The following is a 22,710-nucleotide window of genomic DNA, read 5'->3' as shown; positions in this document are numbered from 1 at the left end:
TGCCCTTTTCTGAAGGGAGATGGAGGAGGAGTGGATCATGGAAAGATGGGAAGGGTTGGGTGCTAGGAGGAGAGGAAAACAGGGGAAATTGCAGTCAGGATGTAAAAAATAAATAAATAAATAAGAGAATAACTTCTAAATAAATTCTCTCTCTCTCTCCCTCTCTAAAGCACACCAGGCTACAGAGGAAGCCAGTGCAGCAAGTCCTGATGAGAATTGATAGGCTAAGGTCAGATGGAAGGGGAGGAGGACCTCCCCTATCAGTGGACTTGGAAAGGGATGTGGGAATTGAGGAAGGGGAGTGGGACTGGGAGAGTTTGAGGGAGGGGCTACAGCTGAGATACAAAGTGTAATTAATATAAAAAATAAGTAAAAATAAAAATTAAAACACACCAGAACTCCAAGGCACAGTTTACACAGCACAAAGTATGAGATTATTGACAAAAGCAACAGTTTCTGGGTGTCAAAAGAATGCTATAACTGTTATTTTCTAAGAATGCTGGGATTTCACTTGTCTTGAACTTTTACTCCAATTTTAATGAAGAGGAAGAGAAGGATAAAATGGAGAGGGGAGAAGAAGAAGAAATAAAAGGATCAGGGATGTAAAGCAACACTCAAGTTTGCTTTACTCATTTTCAAGTAACTATGTTGGTAGAATCATTTGCAACTTGACATAGTCTCTGTGGGGTGACTCATAATCTAAGCCACCTTTACTGACAATTTGTTGACTACATAAATATTTTTTTCATTATTAATACTTCTCATCTTTTAGATGACACAGTATTTCCAGAACTGAAGACTACATCAATCTATAGAATGTCAACACTGCAACTCATGAATACTGCTGCAATCATCGAGTGCTTTTTTTTTAGCTTTCAAAATAAAGGCAATCTCAAGTTTGATGTGCAAAGATATATGACTCCCTCAGATCATGTGAATGTTTTGCCATAGCCAAGTATGGAATTACTTAAAGATGGACCCCAAAAGCAGAAATCGTTCTCTCATTATAAATGAATCTCTTCAGTATTTGGTTCCATATCTCCGTCTCATCCCTTAGTTCAAAAAATCCATTCCATCTACCAATCCATCTATAACCTCACAGGTATTAAAAAACTATTGGATCATGACTGTTTAGCTGCTTCTTAGCAGAAAGACATAAATCAAGTCTTTGCCTTAATTTCCAGCCATCGTTTTCTGTAAATTTCAAAATAAATAGAGCTAGTTTGAAATAGAGCAATGACAAATGACTCGACTGTTATGTTGTATCACAAAAGCAGGGCTGTCATTTTTCTAGTAAAGACAATTGCTAATGGTGATTCGGGATGCTGAAGAGCAAGCCACTTAGCTTTTGCCCAACATAATGAAGGAAGATGAGATTGTTAATTATGATCCTTATATGATCCATACATGTGCAATTTTCCAAAATTTCTGTCATAATAGACTATCCTCTGCCACAAACTTCACTCCAAATGTATATGAAGGTAGGTCCTAACACATCCACAACTTCCACTGGCTGACAGAAATCATCAGGTTTGCTTTTATTGTGTTAATAATTTCATTTTGGTTTTATTCTTCAGTCCATAAGATATTTTAGTAGAAAAAAAATAAAAAGCATAAGGACAAGGCTAGCTAATGTTCTTTGGGTTTGGAGTTTTACATTCTCATACAGTGCAGGGAACTTTACATGAAATCACTGACTTAATCTGCTCCATTGTGCTCTAAATAATACGTATTTTACTCAATAAGAATGCAGAATTTAGGGGAGGCAATGAAAGAGGCAGGTTTGTAAAGAGGGGTTCTGATGTCACAGACTATGTCTTAATGACAGCATATATGTACACCTTAAGTGAACTGTTTTGGTTGTAAGTTATATGAGGAGGATACTAGCCACACTTGACTAACCCCCACATAAAACAGTCTCTAACAAAATTAGTTCACAAAAATACTAATCAATTTTCATATTCTTCTTTTACCTGTGTGTGTGTGTGTGTGTGTGTGTATGTGCATCTTACCATCATATCAAGGCTAAAACCATATCAAGGCTAACAAAGTGAGTCTCTTGATAATTTTAACAACTACAAATTAACAAATGTAACAATTACATTAACTTGAAATTTATTTCTAAAATACAATGAAGTCATACTGTAGTCTGTTATGCTTTAGACCATTGCACTAGTGTAACAGGCAACCAATGGACTCACATCAACCAATGGACTCTTCTATGCTTATCTGCAACATAATTGCTCCAGACTCATCCACTTCCCTAGTGTGTACGTCTTAAAAAAAGAGAACATTTGACTCATGGTGTTTGCTTGCTTATTATAAATCGGAAGTAAACCAGGAAACAAAGATAACACATTATTGACTTCAAAGTTTGAAGGTAACATGCTCTCAGGGAAAGAGCCTGAAAGAAACTAAAAGCTCAGAGACACATTTCCTCACTTCAGTTCCAATACCAACACCACCTGATCGCCACAGAAGAGAGAGAAAAAAATATCCGTACCCAAGCAAACAAACTTGGAATAATTAGGAATGTGAGAAAAATCTGGTCACATAAGAGGATCACAGTTTGCTTTCATTTCAGAATGTGTGAGTCTGGCAGTCAGTCTGTTCAGGATGTTCAAACAAATGCTACAAACTGGGCAGCTGATTAACAGCAAAGATTACTCTAGCACCATTGTAGAGGCTCAAATCTAAGATCAGGACATTAAAAGAGTTGGTGTTGGATGAAAGCTCGCTTTCTGATTCATAGAGATTCCTTCTCATGGTCGCCTAAAATAGAAAGGGTTTTGGTGTGTGGGTGTGGGTTTGTGTTTACTCAAGCCCTTTAGGAGAAAATCATTCCCATTTCTAAGGACTCAGCTCCTGTCACTTATCCATCCTCCAAAGGCCACACTAATACCAACACCTTAAGAGGAAAATTTCAACACGAACGTTGAAGAGGGCTCCGACATCCAGATCACCACACTGACAGAATCTTGCAAGGATGTTACTAGGACCGCATTCCCTACCCCAGAGGGAAAGAAAAATCTAAATTTCAAGAGGCAATGGTTGGTATCTGGCAAAGTTATAGATAAAAGACTCAGAAGAGGAGCTACATGTGTGCAAACATGAGAAGCCTAAAGCCTTCCCCCTCCCTAACTTCCTTCAACTCCAAGACATTTTGTGGAAATATCCTGAAGCTTCCCAAAAGTCCCAGGAAAGAAATAGGAGTTGGCTCAGAGGAGATTCTGTTGAATCCACTAGAACATCTGTACTCTGCAGTGGAAAAGATGGCATGGGCAGCTCTGGATGAGCATCTGGGAGGGATCACGAATGAAAAGTAAGCTTGCTTCCAAGTTTAATAAACAATACCGAATGCATAAAGGAAAAGGTGGCAGAGGGGAAGATTTGAAAACGGGCAGATTAGGAATGATATGGCATTACCAAAAAGCAAGTTGCAAGCTACTAATCAGATGTCTGCATAACTTTCTAGGACTAAGAGTTAAATACCATGGAGAGGATGAAGGAATAACTAGAGTAACTTGGGGGAATAGCTAAAGACACCAAGTCCCACCCTAGCTGAGGAGCGACTGCCACCGAGAGCTCCCTGGAAGAGTTAGCTTTTCTTTTTCTTTTTTTTTTTCATTTCTTTTTATTTATTTTTTATTTTTTTTACACTTTATTCACTTTGTATCCCCCCATAAGCCCCTCTGTCCTCCTTTCTTAACAGTGTGTCTGCTGGTAGGTCTAACGCACTCCAGCAGATGGCCATACACCTCAGAGTGTAAAGGTAGCATTAACAAGACTTGACAGGACTTTTTAAAATGAGCACACAGAGTTGGGTGGCTACTAAATGCGATTTGGATCTTAAAGGAGATGGAGGAGGGAAATGAATACGATCAAACTACAACCTTCCCCCACTTGACAGAAAGAAAAATGAGCACAGAAATATTTAAGAGACACACATGTGCATTTCCATGAGGCTCTGAACTTAACACTGCAAATGATAACAGCCTCATCTGTTTGCCTGAGGCTTGGGTAATAAGGTTAAATGCAAGTTAAGGCTTTCTAAGTAAGATCCATGTGGACATAGCACCTTCCTATTAATTTTGAGGAGAGAATGAAGAATGCATTCCCATTTGGGCAACTGAAATGTAATTCAGGTGAATATCAAAACAGATCATGTCTAATCACCATACTTTTTTATAACTTCGAACACAAATCGTTTTAATCTCAAAATCCACAGAATTCTTATTCTACAACCATTATCAATAGTATTTAGAGAGTAAAAGTTCTAAGTAATACACTTTTTCCACCACTGTGCTCAATATATTTAAAGTTTGTTTAAGATCACCAAGTAATCAACCACTGTTTACAGTGCAGATTAGTGCAGGAATAGCATCGTCTTGGGAAATTGCACACAAACCTTTATTCATTTGGAAGACCTCAAGGCCAGCATCCTACAGTGTGATAGCCCTCAACAGATGGACATAATTTGCCAACATATGCATATACACATAAATTAAAAACTCCTTGAAAACATATTATACCTGAAGCTACATACACAGTCAGTTACACTTACATATTAAATTGTCGTGCTAAATGTGCTCAAGATGACTGTAACACTCACTTTTTAAAAGATATTTATTACCATCATTATAGATTTAACCTGTCTAATTGTTTGTATTTGCATTAGTTCACTGTTAATGAATATGGAAACCAGGTGATTATAATTTATTCTCCATTTCATCTTTGGCCAAATTTTAAGATTAAAGCTCACCTTGATTCCTATAAGTTTTTGTGCATTAGATATGAGTATACTTTTTAATGTGTTATACATATTTTTGTCTATTTGATTACTTGACTTCATACTTAATACTTAAGTGATTGAAAATGTTTTAAAGTTGTTAAAAATATGATGCATTTTTCTTAAGCCAAATATGAAGTTAAATTTAGTCTCATGGTTACAAATCTTGCACATTCATAATGAGTGATGCCTCACCACGGAAGTACAGGACTTACTACCAAAAGAGACCTTTCTGCATATAGAGACATTGTTTTGGAGGCATAGTTTAGAATCTACTTAAAAATCTCCACAGAAACAGTACTGTCAGGAACAATGAGGTGAAAACTGCCTGAACTTGCCAAGATGTCTTTACTTTCAAAAGAAGAGTAGACATGTAAAACCCACCAAACCTGAATTTGCTTTTAGACCATAATTTACTATGTTAAGGTAATGAGGGCAACACCTGCACACCTGAGGCAAACACTGGAGGTGACAAGCCATTTACAGCCAGGTGTTTCCCGTTGCTCCTGTTTTCCCAGGCCCAGACAACAAGCCACAGTAGTCAGTTTACTGTCGTAGAGCCTCCCTTGCTCCAACACCACAAACTCTGCTGCGCAGGGGCCCTCTAGCCTTTCTTTGCCTTTGGCATCTGTTCCAGTGTCCAGCTGGACAGAAATCTGGCAGGTACTTACGGCATCACAAATGTGAGGCAATCATTACAAAACTGAACTTATGACAAACAAAAATTATACATCACAGTGATTGGTAGTTTCTTTCTCATGGTAATGGGCATATACTGGGTTCTCAGCTTGAACATCAACGTGATTGATCACCTCTTGGGTGATAAAATCTTGGGATCATGATAACTGCTTAGCAGTCCAGGAAAGTCATTTCAAGAGCGCATATAAAGACATCTTACACACGGGGATAAAAATTAACAAAATAAGGAAGAATGAAATGAAATATTCTTCTGTAAATTCTCTACAAACTACAGGCTTTATCCCAGAACTAAAAGAAAGACCAAAGGGGGAAAGAAGTTTGGATTACTTATTATAACTAAAACCAAACGTTATGATGCTCTCAAGAGATTCTAACTATCCAGACATCTGTTGGATAGCACATGCAGATGGTGCCAAACATGCATCTTTAAAGAGATTTCTAGGTTTGGCCATGACAGCTTTACGATTCAGAAAACAGATAATCCAACCAGAAGAAGAGCATGAGGCCCCCACTGCCCCCCAAAAAAGAGAACTTCATATCTGGGAGTATGAATTATTAAAAGATTCCAAAATTTGAAAATTAGATTAGAACTGCTGAAATACAAGTATATTTTAATAGGAATATGATTTAAGTCCCCAATCTCTCTGTTGAAGCAAAATGTATTAGAAGAGACTCAGCCGTGGAATGCATGTGTTTCCATTCCTGTGGTAACATCAACAGGATTTTCTGCCTTCTTGTGACCTGGACCCAAATGTGCTCTCACATGTTTCAGAAGAGTCTATTCAATCTTGACAAATGTAAATAGGGCTTCAGAGATCCTGAAGGTGTTAGGTGCCACTCAATATAGCACAAGCAAAGCCAGCAGGACACAAGTGTTGGAACATATGCCTGTGTTTTCAAAGAACGAACTTAAATCTCCCATATATCAACTTGTATCCACAAGAAAAAATGGCACTTTTTGCCTCTCATCAGCCCTTTGCAAGACTTTTTTGGCAAGTCATCTTTTCACCAAGGAATTCAGAATATATTGGCAACAGACAACTGTTTGTGAAACCTTATATTGCTGATAAATAGCTGAAAGGGAATAAAGATAGCTGTAAATTCCCCAGGCCACAGAGAATTCTTTTCCATAATCTTCCCAGCCTACTTAAAAGCTGATGCAAAATTGGCTGAGAATGAATTCTGAAACAGCCTTCTTCATTTGAGCTGTTCCTTCAGATGTTTTCCTATGTGAGCTATGAGGAACAGCACAGCAATAGTGAAAAAATTATTTGCTAATACACAAAAACGCTGACCCACGAAGCATACATTTCAATATGTGCATGGCTTTCCACTGAAACGCAAGAAATGAATATGTTTTGTTTTTCTAACCTACACAGCTTCCTTCACCAAAAGCACATCTGAGTTTTTTGCAGTAATCATAACACAATTTGAAAACTTCTCAAACTCCCAGCAGCAGATACTGGAAAAACAACACCTTGGGAAACAGTTGAAGAGTTTCTGAACATACAGAATCGATACAATAATTTCCTGTTTGATTAGCACATGTTGCGTACCAGTCAAAATATCACATTGTCTTCTTAGATAGGTATAATTATTTAAGCAAGCCTGTGTTTTTGTTTGTTTGTTTTGTTTTGTTTTGTTTTTTTGTAATAAGAGAAAAGGTGCCGGGAAGTGGTGGCACCTACCTTTAATCTTAATACTTGGGATGCAGAAGCAGGCATGTATCTGGGTTTTCAAGACTATCCTGGTCCACAGAGTGAGTTCCAGGACAGTCAAAGCTACACATAAGGAAACCCTGTCTCCAGAAACCAAAAAGAAAAAAGATAAAAAGATAATTGTGCTTGTAGTTTTGAGAGATATGTCAGAAGCAGTAGATGCCATACAATTCATACAGCAATCCTTAAGTTGAATTAAGTTTTGAAATTCAGTTACAAGATTAATTTTAAGATGGAAAATGCAGCAGGGTGTGGTGGCTTACGCCTATAATCCCAGCACTCAGGGAAGCAGAGGCAGGAGGATCTCTGTGAGTTTGAGGCCAGCCTGGTCTACAAAGTGAGTCCAGGACAGCCAAGGCTAATTTTCATTTTCTGCCTAAGCAATACAAAAAAAAAAAAAAAAAAAAAAAAAAAAAAACAAAACAAAAAAACAAACAAACAAAAAAAAAAACACCCACTGATTTCTAAACACTGCTCTCTTAAGGTCATTGGCTAATGAACATCACAGCTAATTTTCTAGAATAGAAACAGAGGAAGTTAGATATTCACAATGTGATATATTCCAAGCTTGAATGCTTGCATCAATTTCTCATGATGCTTGGTGCATTCTGTATGAATTATTCATTTTGAAGTCTTCCATCTTCATTACAAGGCATGGTAGAGTTCATTTTATAATCACAGTCTCCATCTGGAAACACAATCATGTTCCTGTAGTCACTGACTTCCATAACTGGGTCAGGTCAGAAAAATGGGGAAATGAGAAGTTTTAGGTATGCCTTGCATAACCCAATACAGTGATGTGGAAAGAGGAGTCTCAGAATCAATTTTATAGACTGTTTTGTCAAAACTCTACTCTAGACACATAGCCAACATCTCTTTTGAAGTTTTAAAAATTTCTTCTGTGTTGACTACCATTTTTATGGGCCCCTAAGTGGTGAAGGAGGAGGGCAACTAATCAAGTCAATCTTTTTTCTTTCTTCTTGCTTACCTATTATTCTTATGGGTAGAAGTAAAAGAATCTGGTTTCAATTCTTAGTACCACCAACATACATGTGTGAGTGAACTGTGTATAGATACATGTAATATATATATACCTATTTATATATGTAGGTATACGTGTTTTTCCTTTTCTCTTACATCCGTTTATACATGTTTATATAGAGTATAAAAACTATTTTTCTTTTAAAGTTATATTTTCTCCTATCACTAAATTCTCAATAGTGACTTAACTGTAGCTTCCAAGTGAAACATAATTTAGTAATATTTGTATGTACACATATATATATTTGTATGTACACATATAAGTCACAGTCATCTTTTGGTTTTGAAAGATCTATGTATCATTTCCTGCACATTTTTTATTCAGCAATACCACCTCAAACATAATTACTCATAGTTTCCTTTTGATGTTTTGATAAACATTATGAACATTACCAATGGTTTGGTAAATCTTATCAAAAGTACATTTTTAATTTTTTGTGCTTTTAATCTTATTTATGCATGGTAGACTCAGCAGATAAGGATGCTTAGACAAAGCTAGAGTACCTTTAATGCTTACATTCTTCCTGGGATAGCTTTTGAAAAGACTACGACTTTTTTACTATTTTGCCAACAATATAGCTGAGGAACAAGACTTTCCCTTGATCAGCTTGTCTTTTACAAGACTTCAAGCTTATAAATACATGCTTACTCATATTACATGCACATAGCTTTTCTCTAATGATAATTCTCTCAGAATATTCCTAAACATATGTGATGCAACAGGAAGAAAGTCTGAAGTAAGTTCCGCAAATAAAGCATGTGACTTTGTGAAATCCTTCTGTGGAGAGAGGTCCAAAGAAGAGTATGACTAGAGTGTCTACTTCCCTGTGTACGATATGGAAGATTGGGGAAGGTTTTCATAAGGGCTTGCAGAATGGTGGCTTGGGTTTGTGACGCCAACAGCAGAGTTGTAGAGAGCTTTGTGTTCTCTCAGATTCACCCTCCTCTCTTCCTTCCCGCACACTACACGACTTGTTTGTATTTAGCAGCTATCACAGAGGGTTTCCATCGCTTTTTTGGTCATGATACTGTGACACCGGACTTGTATCTTACACAACTAACACCACTCAAGAGGGTATAAATATTCTTAACATATCTTTGATGATTTTATTTTTTCTTCAGTGAAAAGGAAAGTTATGACATATGCCAAAAGGGGGAAAACAGCTTTGCAGAAGGTGTGAAGCAATCAGTTGTTGATGGTTAATCTCTTTTCTGTTACCAAATAATAATAAATTTCATAATAACAAAGTGTCCAGATATAGCATTGTCACTAGTTTGTATTTGTAAGATTTCTGCCTAGTGTGATTAAAGAATGTACTTGCATTTTTGTGACATTTTATCCATCTCAATTAAAATAACACCATCAATGTAAATATCCAATACTCTATAAATATTAGTTAGTAGTATTAAAGCTATTGACAAGGACCAAATATATCTGTGCACAGGAGTATTCTCTGAGACTGACACTCCACCAAGGACCATCCATGGATATAACCTAGAACCTCTGCTTGGACGTAGCCCATGGCAGCTCAGTATCCAAGTGGGATCCCTAGTAAGGGAAACAGGGACTCTCTCTGACTTGAACTCAGTGGCTGGCTTTTTAACATCCCACCACCACCCCCGAGAGAGGAGCAACCTCGCTAGGCCACAGAGAAGGACATTGCGGCCAGTCCTGATGAGACCTGATAAGCTAAGGTCAGATGGAAGGGGATGAGATGTCTCCTATCAGTGGATTTAGAGAGGGGCAGGGAGATGAGGGAGGAAGGGTGGGACTGGAAGGGAATGAAGGAGGCGGCCACAGCTGGGATACAAAGCAAACAACGTGTAAACAATATAAAAAAGAAAAAAGGAAAATTAAAAAATATATACTTCTAGGGTTGGCATTTATATCAAGATTTGGTTTATCATTCTCTATTCTGAGATCAAATATTTAGAAATAGCTTCTATATTTCCAACACAACTGAAGACAATTTCATATTTTCCTACTAATAATTTTTAAAAGTTTCCATAACTGGCAATAAGAGTGTCGATGAATTCCTAGTCATCCAGAATCCAGATGGTTAATATATGTTTCCTGGGAAGAGGTATAATGGAGTATATGTTTTAAATAAAACATCTACAGCATTTGTCTCTTAGGTGCTTTCTATGCTGTAGTGTGAAAATATCACAGCACCTCTGTATTTTAAGTGAGTTATAGGGCCTGTTACTCTTGTGGTTCTTTGATAATTCCTCTCCAAATTTGCAAGGAGTAAATCCCTCCTTTACTCTAAAGCATTGAATTATATCACTGCAGTATCAAAAATATTCAAGGGTCTTGGATGAGTAATGCTTGGTTTTCTTTAATCCTTTCTTTTTATAAATATTAACTTTCAAAAAAGTTATTAGATATAAATTACAGTTAATTTACAACTGTCTTATAGGTAATACTATTTTAAAGTGGTTAGGAGAGATTCGTAAGTCATTTGGGAAACATTTATCCAATCTTTGTAGCCCAGGTCTGCTAGCAGATGACTGCCAACGGCCAACCAGCAAGCATAGGTTTCAGGATGCAATCTACAGAGGCAAAACTTACAGAATGGATGGGAAAAAAAGGGGGAGGGCAACCTGACACCCCCATTTCTTCAATAGACGGAACTTTTCTCACTTGTTCTTTTAAATTATTTTCATCCTAGTTTTCTATTCGTTCTCTTTTATAAAAACAAAGGTATGCTTCGCCAATTCATTTCATTGCAGAGCCGCACCGTGGTAGTGACTGCCACAATCTTCATCACAGGCTCATTTTAAGGGAAAACTACACACTAAGCAGCAATTCAGAACAGGGCTGGCAGACTGGGAGGGGCTAGGTGGACCTAGGCTTTATACACACTCAACACCCACACTGTTACTGAGTTCTCCCATTACTCCAGCAGAGTACAGCTTAAAGCAACATTAATTACAACCTAAATTACATTGAAAGACTTTCTGTTATTTGTAAATAAGCCACTTTCATAGGATGTTCGGATTGCAAAATTCATCTTAAATCAGAATTTTGCTAATTTCAGAAAATTTTATATGTCTAATTCTACTTATAAGTGAGTACATATATCATGTGTTGTCTTTCTGGGTTACCTCACTCAGGATGAACTTTTCTAGTTCTCACCATTTGTCAGCAAGTTTCGTGGTTTTCTTGTTTCTAATTGCTGAGGTGTATTCCATTGTGTAAATGTACCACAATTTCTGTATCCATTCCTCAGTTGAGGGACATCTGTGTTGTTTCCAGGTTCTGGCTATTATGAATAAAGCTACTACGAACATGGTAGAGTAAATGTCGTTTTGTATACTTGAGCATATTTTGGATATATGCCTACCAGTGGTATAGCTGGATCTTGAGGAAGCACTATTCCTAATTGTCTGAGAAAACGCCAGATTGATTTCCAAAGTGATTGTACAAGTTTACATTCCCACCAGCAATGAAGGAAGGTTCCCCTTTCTCCACATAAATATTAGATATATAATATAGGATAAACATACTAAAATCTGTACACCTAAAGAAGCTAAGCAAGGAGGAGGACCCTAGGTAATGCTCAACCCTCACTCAGAAAGGCAAATGGAAGAGACATAGGAAGAGGGAGAAAACAGGGAACTGGACAGAAGCCTACCACAGAGGGCCTCTGAAAGACTCTCCCCAGCAGTGTATCAAAGCAGATGATTCATAGCCAAACTTTGGGCAGAGTGCAGGGGATCTTATGAAAGAAGAGGGAGATAGAAAGACCTAGAAAGTACAGGATCTCCACAAGAAGAACAACAGAACCAAAAAATCTGGGCACAAGGGTCTTTCCTGAGACTGATACTCCAACCAAGGACCATACATAGAGATAACCTAGAACCCCTGCACAGATGTAGCCCATGGCAGCTCAGCGTGCAAGTGGGTTCCTGAGTAATGGGAACAGGGACTGTCTTTAACATAAACTCAGTGGCTGGCTCTTTGAACACCTCCCCCTGAGTGGGGAGCAGCTTTACCAGGCCACAGAGGAGGACAATGCAGCCAGTCTGATGAGACCTGATAAGCTAGGATCAGATGGAAGGGGAGGAGGACCTCCCCTATCAGTGGACTTGGAGAAGGGCATGGAAGGAGATGAGAGAGGGAGGGTGGGACTGAGAGGGGACTGGGGGGAGGCTACAGCTGGGGTAGAAAGTGAATAAACTGTAAATAATTTAAAAATAAATAAATTGAAACAAACAAAAACAATTTCAAAAAATTTTCAGAAAACTAATGTGACTCTGCTTTTACATTTCATCAGCTTTAGTTCCTCTAAAGAGAAATAAACAAATAAAGGTGTTCATCTACTCTTTCCCAGGGGTACTCAGTTTTCACTATTTATTTGAAAAATATATGTTCTCAGAGAAATTATTTTCAGTTTTTTTTATACTAATTTGTTTTCTAGACAGGGCTTGTTTTATAGCCCTGCGTGACCTGAAACTCACTATGTAGATAAAGCTAATTTCAAACTCCCAGAGATCCGCCAGCTTTGTCTCCCGAGTGCTGGAATTAAAGACAGGCACTTGTCAGATTTATTTTTTATGTGCATCCATGTATGATTTCATGTGGGTTTGTACATGTGAGTGCGGTGCCCATGGAAAACAAAAGAGAGCAGCAGAGAATGCATGGCACATGCAGAGGTCCACGGACTTTGGCTAGTTAACTGTCTCAGTCCTTCCATCACGTTGGTCATGCGGATCAAACTCACATCATCAGACTTGGGCAAGCGTCCTTTATCCAAATGACCCATCACATTGGCTTCAAGAAAGATTCCTTTAGAAACAATACAGTTTATGCCTCAATATCATAATGGAGTCATAGAAATATAGTATTCTGTGTCTATGGAAACTTCACGGCCTTCATTTCACAAGTAATCTGTCTTCACTGCTCTAATATCTAGAATAATTTTGTTTCTCTACCTGGCAACAATGTAATATCTTAATTTGCAGTCTTGATTTGAAATCTGAAGATATCTTGGTTAGCGAGAGATGAACCAGATTTTAGCTATCATCATAGTTTGGGGAAGTCTCGTGTAAAGATTCTTTCACTGAATCCAAATATTTAGTAGTAACATATAAATGTGTGTCTGTCTTCAGATGTATTTTTAAAAGCCAGAATAACGTCAGCCTATGACGTAGTGCAGGAAGGTGTTTTGCTTTCCTTTGAATTTTAATTTTAGGTCACCTGCACATATGCATTTGCACTTGTGTGCATACATGCGTGCACACACACACACACTTATATAAGGCATTCTGACATTCATCATAGTAAAAAGCAAAATCATAACAAACTTGTAGCAGAAATAACATGAGGGCTTGTAAGAGAAATAAATCTGTGGATCTACAGATGAAGACAAGCTGAAGCCAGGGACAGCTTGTGTTTATAGAGAAGCTACATCACAAAGCAAAACTCCTTTTACTTCTGGTAAATTCAAATGTAGCGAACAATGTGAAAACTACAAATGAAGTTAGCTTTGTATTTCAGTAAAGATGCCTCACTGGCAGAGCTTCACTAGAAAATTAAAAATAATAATAAAAAAATAAAAAGACTGGGGATTGCAAGATTGTACATCTTACATTAGAAAATTATGAACAAAAACTTTAAATTAGAATGTCAGCATTCCACTGAAATGTGAGAATCTTCATGATCAGTGAAAGGTAAGCAGACTAGAAATACTTTTGTGATCTTGTGTGTGTTTGATAATACAATGCACACGTTTGCAATCACTTTGGTCATCACATGCATGTGTGGACTACAAATGCAAACAGCTACAAGCCCCCCACATTTTATTCCTCCTTGCACCTAGAAACCCAGTTCAGTACTCTGTGTTTGCTTGAAGTTCCTCTTCCCATCGTCTCTAGAGCCTTTCATCCTCCACATTATCGTCAGCCTACCTACTCTTTTTAGCCTATACTCCTTGACAGTTATTAGTGAAACTTGAAAGTGTGACATTTTGTATGAGGAAAAAGTTAAGCTAAGTGAATTTTTCAAAGCATATTCTGAGAAAATTATGCTTTGAACACAGAGTAGTCCTAAAAAAAGCACAATGTGGAAATCTCCCTCTGCATAAAATTAAACAAGTGCATTTAAGGAAGAGTAGGATAAAAAGCTTTCAAAACGCTGAAGTTAATGGTGCTCTCTCAGAAAGTTAGAGAACACTCTATGTCAAAAGTTCATTTGACTATAGATTCTGTTTTCAGTCAAGCCCACATTTTGGGAGCATTCTTCCCATAGGCCTTACAGAACCCATTTTTTAAACTGCCAATAAGAAGGGAAAAGGCTAAGTAAGATTCGTGATAACAGCCTTTTGGGTAAAGATGAGGATTTTTCTAAGGAGGGCAGACACAGGTGACTTCTGATCATATCAGCATGTATGTATGTAAAACCTGTTCAACGGAGAGAAGAGGAGGGCGAGAGTAAGCCAAGCGTGACAGCAGCACAAACTTTAAGGACACAAGAATATGCACAACTCTAGCATTAAAAACTTTAAATTATGAACACAAATGACTAGCCTCAAGGCAGTAATCTTCACAAAATACAGGAATTCTTTTCATTCTCATGAAAGAATTTTGCCTACCAACCCCAGAACCCTATTATGATATGCTATAGTTAATTTAAAACCTGAAGCATACTTTGAAACAACTGTTATAGTAAATCAATTTTTAAGTTCCATATACACAAAAGCACATAAAAATTTCAAGTGAGGCTCTTTTAATATCACAAGATATATCCTCAGGAAATTCAAACTTATATTCACACAAACATTTGTGCATGATCGCTTAGAGTAATATGTGTTATATTAAATTTAATTTATTTAATCATAGTAATTTATCATTTAATCATATTAAATCAAATATTGGAACATATCAAATATCCACTAACTAATGAATGGACAAATAAAAAGTGATATATCCATTCAATGAAATAAGATCCACTCCTAAAAAAAAAAATGGAATTCAGTGCACATAGAACATGGACGATGCTTGAAACCATGATGTTAAGTGAGAGGGAGCACATGCAGGATTCTATTTTTCCTCAGTGGAGGAAAAGGATAACTGTGTAGAGGCATCAAGTAAATGAATAGCTACCAAGAATGGAAAGTAGGGGCAAGTAGGGAGGAAGCTAACAAGTAACAGCTAACAGCTTCTTGCTGAGGTGATAGAATGCTCTAGAATTAAGCATTGAGAATTATTACACAAGATGGTGAATAACGAAAAATGACTGAATCATAATTATTAAAATGGAGCATGCACTATTCTGAATTATAACTAAGCAGTAACTTTTAAATTAAAAAGCAAGTTTGCTTCTACATCAATAGAAATTTTAGAGTACCTTCCCTGTGCTAGCACCTCTGTAATTTAATTGCTTTACTGAATGGGCTTGTTTCATTTTTTACAGATGAGGAAGATGAAGCACTTTGCTCAATGTCCATCTTGTTTTGTTTTACAGACCAAGCTGAGTTAGAAAACTGGGAAGTGTGACTATCCACTAACTTACAGAAGTAATATGCTTGAACAAGTTGGAGCTACCAGAGTTTCCAGAAAGTTCTGAGAGAATGGATCCTCATTTAGTCCCGCCCACGATTGTTTTACTGCCATGAAAGGAGGGCTAAGTAGTGGTGAAAAGGGTAGAAGAAGCAGAACAGTATAAAATGCTCCCATCTGTTCCTAAACAGAAAAATGTGTATCAGCTCTCCAATTATACCATATAGAATGCTTTAAAACTCTTTCGCTATATACCAGGTTCAATCCTCCTTAGAGCCCCTTAATTTCTTTAAATTCTGCAAAATAAAATTGCAGCCATAATTATCATTTTATTTGCAATAAGTGGAATATTTGTGTTCTCTCTGGATAAACATACTAAAATCCAAACCCCCAAAGTAACAGTATTAGGAGATGAATACATTACATTAAGAGAAAAGCTCCCTTTTGAATGGGATTGGTGCCATTATAAAAGTAATTAATTTGGACCTACCAACCTGTGAGATTATATGCAAAAGATGACCAGTTATGAACAAGAAAGCAAGTTTTACTGTGACGTGAAAACAACCAGCACCTTGACCTTGGTCTCAGCCATCTCAGAATTGTGAGGACCAGTTCCCTACTGTTCAGAAGCCGCCCTGTCTTTGGTCTTTGTGACAGCAACCACATGACCTTTCCTTTACAGATTAAGCTACTCGGTCCCTTACCAAGATATTCTCAAAATAGTTGAATTTGTTTACTTGCCCTCTAATGAAACATGAAAATCACCTATATTTTGTCAGCTCAGATACCTGGATTTGGGCAAATGTTCTGAGCCTCACCTGACTAATCCCAGTCTTAGCTTGGCTGCTCAGTAGCCTCTCTACATTGATCTATGTATGTAAAGCCACTGTAGAGGAGCTGTCTGCACAGTCAGGTCACTGTGGCATATATCTCAAAAAGGGACAAGCCTTTTCCATAATCTAGCTACACAACTCGTTCCTTGTTTTAAGATTTTATATAGAAACATCCTCTATCACAATAAATTCGAACAGTAGAAAGGTAGTTACTACCCTCTTATTGGTCCCTTATAGTGAATGTTGTACCACTCAATGCCTTTAACTTAGTGAATGAAACATATATTTTCTTTTTTCTTTTTTTTTTTTTTTTTTTTTTTGCCTTGACTCTCTCAGAAACTGTTCTCTTTGGGAATTAGCTTCAACTGAACAAAGACACCTTATCCAGTGTCATGTCCCTTTTCCCAGAGGCAAGCCACAACAAAGAACTAGTAAATTCTGAAATATAGAAGTCAACCCCTTGGCTCAAGTATTTTTCTCACACCAAAGATATGATCCCCCAGCACATTCGCCCACAAGCTGGCTCAAAGGATGTTTCCTGTAAAAAAAGTGATTCTCATCATTCCCTTCCACTTGGAACTGAAATGTGGTGTTTGATATTACGTCTGAATTTTGTAGAAAATAAACCACAAGTGATTCAGTGTCTTTCAGTCTCTCCTCACGGCCCATACACGAAGTCCTGGCTCCTTTTTTTTTTTTTTAACAGTCTTTTGCAGGGTAAACACATCATTTTGTGCCTTAAGTCATTCTTTTCAGAGGCAGCTACAGCAAACATCAATTTGCTTTATAGTCATGGCATTCTGAAACGTGGTAGAGGTGACTCTGGAAAGAGTCTCTGAAGCCCAGACTTCCCCTGGTGTTTGTTGGATGTAAATTTCATTCAAGATAATAGAGCCCACTGTGGAAATCAGTCTCGTCAGAGACATCCAATGATTATGCCAATAATTTATCTTAATCTGTGTGTTTTTCTAGTTGAGTGAAGCATAGACTAGGGATGAATCATAATTACTATCTAATTACTCAGCTTACACTGACCATGAGTAGCCTTTTGTACAGCCAATAAGGAAATTTCTCTTCCACAGTACTAGTCATTGTACTGTTATCATTTACCACCTTGCTTGCTAACAGCTCTGTTAATGCTACTGCACGGTGAATCACAGAGCGGCTCGCTCAGCATTTTCTTGGAGCAAGTACTAGGATCTGTTGGGGAAATATGGAATACTAAATAGGGTCTTGAGAAAGCTATCATTTATTCAGAAACCTATTATATACGCATATAAATATTTTGTATAATACAAAAATATACTAATTATGTTGACATACATGTATAAGGGAAGAGTAAATTGCTAATTGCATACAGTAAATGCTTAATAAATGTTAAATCATGGCCTAGTAAGCCAACGGATATCCTCCCAAGATAGTTCAGTGAACAAAAATCCTCTCTTGTCTGCTTCCAAAGGTAAGAGCAAGTTTCATCTTTATGAGATTATTTCAATTTGGAGTTGTGAAAAAAAAAATGTGTGGATCAGACTCACTCCCATCTTTGCAAGTGCAAAAACATGCGAAAGTTAACAGAGAGCAACAAGGAATCATGCCTATTTCCTCCTTGCTGACCGAACAGAACATGCAGAAGGAGAGATCATCCCCTGCCTGGTACTCTGACTGCACAGGCCACAGATGTGAAACACAGCAGCTACCGTGCCGAGACTCCAACAGTAAAACCTTCAGCTTCAGCTTCTGCTACCACATGAGCATAAACAAGGGACAGCCTGTGATGCTTGGCATACTCTTCACCAACACCGAAAACCCAGGCCCCATGGCAGCCTCAACTGGAGACTAAAACTGGCAGAAAACAGTGACAACTGGTACACTAACACCATGATCATCAGCACAAGCAAACTCCAAAGACAAAATTCCTGGAAAGAAGTATTTTCATTCCTACGTCTAAGTATGTTGAATGTAAGTTTTACAGTACTCATTGAAGTCCGGTGTTACTTAAACCGGAGAACGTAGGAAGAGGAAAGGGGAAGAAAACAAACACAAGGCAAAGAAGGAAAAAGAGAAAAGAATAGAAAAAAGTCTACTCCTTTAAAATATGGTCCCTATTTATTTTTCAAAAGTCTGGACTGTAGACTGCATTCCAAATAACAATCTGTTTTACAATGCATAACTGAAGCATACCACTACTTTTGAAATGGGCAGAACACATGGTATAGAGTGCGGTCATGGGAGATTTACAAAAGAGCTGAGTTATTTATAAACACAAGGTATGAGAGATTTAGTTCAAAGGAACAGATTCCCCACATTGGAGATGGAAGAAAAGTGCTGAGCCCTTTCTCAGGCTGGGCTAAGCTTTCATGAGCTAGTCACTCTACTTTCCACAGGAATGTGGGAATTGTTGCAAAATGGCTCTGTTCTGCAAGCACGTTAGCTTCAAGAGAAAACTACTGCAAAATGCATCTTCCAAAAACGATGCCTCATCTTTTTCTTCTTTTTCTAGAAAGGAGGAAATCCGTCTGCTCACCTGTGTCAAAGCCCACACTCGGCACGATGTCCACGGTCCCATGAAAGGCTCCGGCCCATGCTGAGGTAGCAGTGGTGACTGTAGTCGGATCTGTCTTTGTGATGTCACACTGTGGAGCAGGAATCCTGGCGGCACGTACTGACGGCATTAGCAGGGGCCCGTATGCAGGATCCAAGGCAGAGCCAGCAGCTGGATGGTGGTGGTGGTGGTGGTGGCGGTGGTGCATGTGGGCGTGAGGGTGGTGATGCCGCATGTACATGTCATGCATGTGGCTGTAGGACGGGCTCACCTGAGATGCCAGAGGATAGTGCCAAGACTCAGACACAGTAGGGGGTGGGGCAGGGCCAGTCTGATGTAGACCGTGTCCTGGCCAAGAGTTGGGGTCTGCTGTTGTAAAGGTGCCATGGGGTGCAGTGACTTGGAAGTCAGGATGAACTCCCCCCAAACAGGGTGCAGGCGGGGGCTGGTAAGAGCTGGTCCAAAAGGAAGTTGGGAAATTACTCCGCTGGCTTGAGAGAGCTGAGCTGTCTGAGAAGACAGAAAACACATTATTTACATAAGATACAGTTCTAGGGTTGACTTGCCTTTGCTTGCCCAGTAATGTTTTACAAGCAAGTGGGTTATCATGCACTTTCTCTCCTCCAAAGAGAAATGAGCTGGTATTGGGTTAGCCTCTGCAGTTCCATGTCAGGGGAATGGGACAAGATTTGAAGGTCTGAGTGACCCCTGTATTTGCTTCCTGGACTTCTGCTGCCCCAGTCCAAGCTGAGGTTTTTCATTTCAATTTAATGACTGTAAAGCTTCATTTCCTGTTGGGAGCCTTGTGGCTCTTCATTCTAGACAGATGCCATTGCTATATATTTCTCTGGTTAAAAAAAAAAAAAAAACATTTGTGCCATTCATGAGGTGTGTGTATACATTTAAATACTAACTTCTTTTAAATGCCAACCTAATTTTAATCTAAACATAGCATTTCAATGCCAAAAGTAAGACGTCGTAATAAGATCATATGTAATTGTCCTCACCAAATCACCGATCATTAAAAAGAATACATTTTTTACATTTTAACTTCTTACTTTTGTGGAAACCCAGGAGTCTTGTGGTCCTGGAAATAACAATGGTTAACATTTATTGAGAGCGACCAAATGTCCAACAATAGTCCAAAGGCTGCTCATGAGCTCATGTGATTCTCATTCTAGTTCCATGAGAAAATGGAGACAGGGCAAAGTCTAAGATGTTGGCAAGCACAGGCCTACACTTCAAAACCAGATAACCCTCCTCAATGGTCAAACGATGGTTGACTTCATAATGTCTATAAAAGGGAGCAATTATGGCTGAAGACTGTGCTTCAATGGTCAAAGGACAGTAGACTTCATAATGGCCACAGAGGGAACAATTATGATTGTAACCTCATCACTGTAACCTGGATTTGGAGCTTCGCTAGAAATGGTAACCAGCAAAGGTTCAGGTTGAGCTATACTTTTCAGGACATTTTAGGAAACTCTGGAAAACTATACTGCACACTGGGGAACAAGGAAGGAAGAAAGAGGATCCACCTCTCCTTCAAGAGTTTCCTCAATTCAGTGTCTCTATCATCTCAGTGTTTATGGGTGTTCTTTCATGGGTCAGACACAGAGAAGTCAAAGGTATACAGACAGCTGTCTCTGGGAATCACAGGAGGAATTCAAGGAAGGAAGAAGAGATACAAATGTTTTTAATAGCAAACCCACAAAATGAGCTTGAAGAGTGATAAACTGTTGAATTAGAATTGGCTGAGTAGGAGTTAGGCCAATGAAGAGGGAAAATGAAGTTCTAGGCTGATGAAATAGCAGGAAAAATATGAACATATGTACACAATTTACACAGATGCTCCCAAATACAACAATAACACCAACAGCATCAGTAGCATTTAAAAGATGAAATTCAATAGGCAACATTTGGTTACACAGGGGGTATGAGGCAGGCGAGGTGGGGGGGGAGGAAGAGACTGACAGACAGACTATGGTGCTATGGTGAGCACAGTCTTACTGGCCAGGGAATTGAAATGAACTTTATCATAAGAGACATTCCAGGACTCATGGAAAGGTTTTAATTTAGGAAATGACAAGGTCAGATGACTATTTAGATGTCTCTGTCCACCTCATAGTTGGCTTCTTATAATATTGTGTATCTAGAGAAGCTCTGTCCTGTGACTCTTCACTTTCATCACAGATTTGTCTTTTCTCATGTTGTAACCATAAGGAACTTCTTGATCTTTCCTGCACTAAAAGGTATAAAGTATGTATAAATTAAATTTTATCCACTTGTAATTATCCTGCTTAACACTTTCATTCTGTCAAATATTTTATTGATTATTTCTGTTAAAGTTGGACATGAGGTTGCAAGTAACATTACTTATGCATATGAACTGTTGATATTTTATGTCAGGTTCAACATAAAAGCATCTGTATTTTTCCATTGAACAAAAAAAATATATCTTTAAGCGGTGCTCTGTGATAGAAATAGTTAATCTAACATGCTTATCATTTCATACACTTCTAAGACATGAAAATATTTTTCTTGCTTCAATATAAATAACTTGAATAAACTTCCACATGTATCATGTGTTAACCAAATCAATCCAACTCTGTCATACTCTGGTATCTTCTCTATGTTACCTAATGATTTTGATATTTTCAAGGCATAAACATCCCTTTTCTCCCTTTCAGATCTGCACCAGTGTTTCCATTATTCAACTTCTCACCCTGTGACCAGAAGCGGAAGTTTCATCCTCATCTCCCTCTCACCATTACAATGGATTTCAAAACCCTTGCTCCTTCAGATGGAAAGGACAGAAATTGTTGCTGAAGCCTTCGGCCATTAACAGGATGAATGACTGTCTTGTGACAATCACCACTGGCTTAAAGATAGCATTTAAGAATCAGCCTTAAGGGCATTGTAGGATAGCTTGCCAGCCACCAATCTCCAACTTTGCTCACGCACCTTCTGTCTTTGGTACGAAATTCTTCATTATGTTCAAAATGTCTATCTCCTGGTACAACCAGAACCGGAATATGAAAACTGACAATCCCTGTTCCATAACGATGTGCCAGGGACTCAAGTTCCTCTTATTGAACCTCCTGAGGAAAATGGCCAAAGTGCAGAAGTAATACCCCACTCATCTGGATATCTTCCTCTTGGTTTTTATCAAGACGGAGCTATTCTTATTTTATAGTTACATGAACATTGTAGATACGCACCACAAGTTCACATAATGAACACATTCCTTACCAAAATGTTATTATCCTATTTACAGAGTACTATATTGTGATGAGTGAATATACTATCATTAAAAGAAGAATTCTATTTTTGAATGACTCCATAAAAATTGAACCACTCTTTAAAATTCCCCAGGGAAAAATAAAATTAAAAGCAACTTAATATTTTCCCAGTCTGTATAGGGCCTCCTGAGATTAACATAAAATTCGTAGGAATCTACGTAACCCTTTTCAACAAATACTGCTGAATTTTATAAGTAAGTAAAACAATATTGAATGGAAAATATGTACATGGAGAAATCAATGCATCAGGATCACTATTTGGTATCTTGCTTGTTTAAAGAAA

At 38.0% G+C, this 22,710-nt stretch overlaps 1 protein-coding gene across 2 annotated transcripts in view; it reads right to left on the bottom strand.

Moving 5' to 3' along the window:
• Positions 1–22,710, bottom strand: part of Vgll3 (vestigial like family member 3) — a 48,844-nt gene that overhangs the window by 7,627 nt on the left and 18,507 nt on the right. For both annotated transcript variants that reach the window (XM_021658048.2, XM_060370621.1), the window contains exon 3: positions 19,108–19,635. In XM_021658048.2, coding sequence (XP_021513723.1) covers positions 19,108–19,635 — 528 coding nt within the window. The remainder of the gene's footprint in view (positions 1–19,107; positions 19,636–22,710) is intronic.

The sequence above is a fragment of the Meriones unguiculatus genome, chromosome 17, assembly GCF_030254825.1.
Source record: "Meriones unguiculatus strain TT.TT164.6M chromosome 17, Bangor_MerUng_6.1, whole genome shotgun sequence".
Taxonomy (NCBI): Eukaryota; Metazoa; Chordata; class Mammalia; order Rodentia; family Muridae; genus Meriones; species Meriones unguiculatus.
The sequence above is the reverse complement of the archived record's forward strand: the minus strand, read 5'-3'. Positions and strand labels throughout refer to the sequence as shown.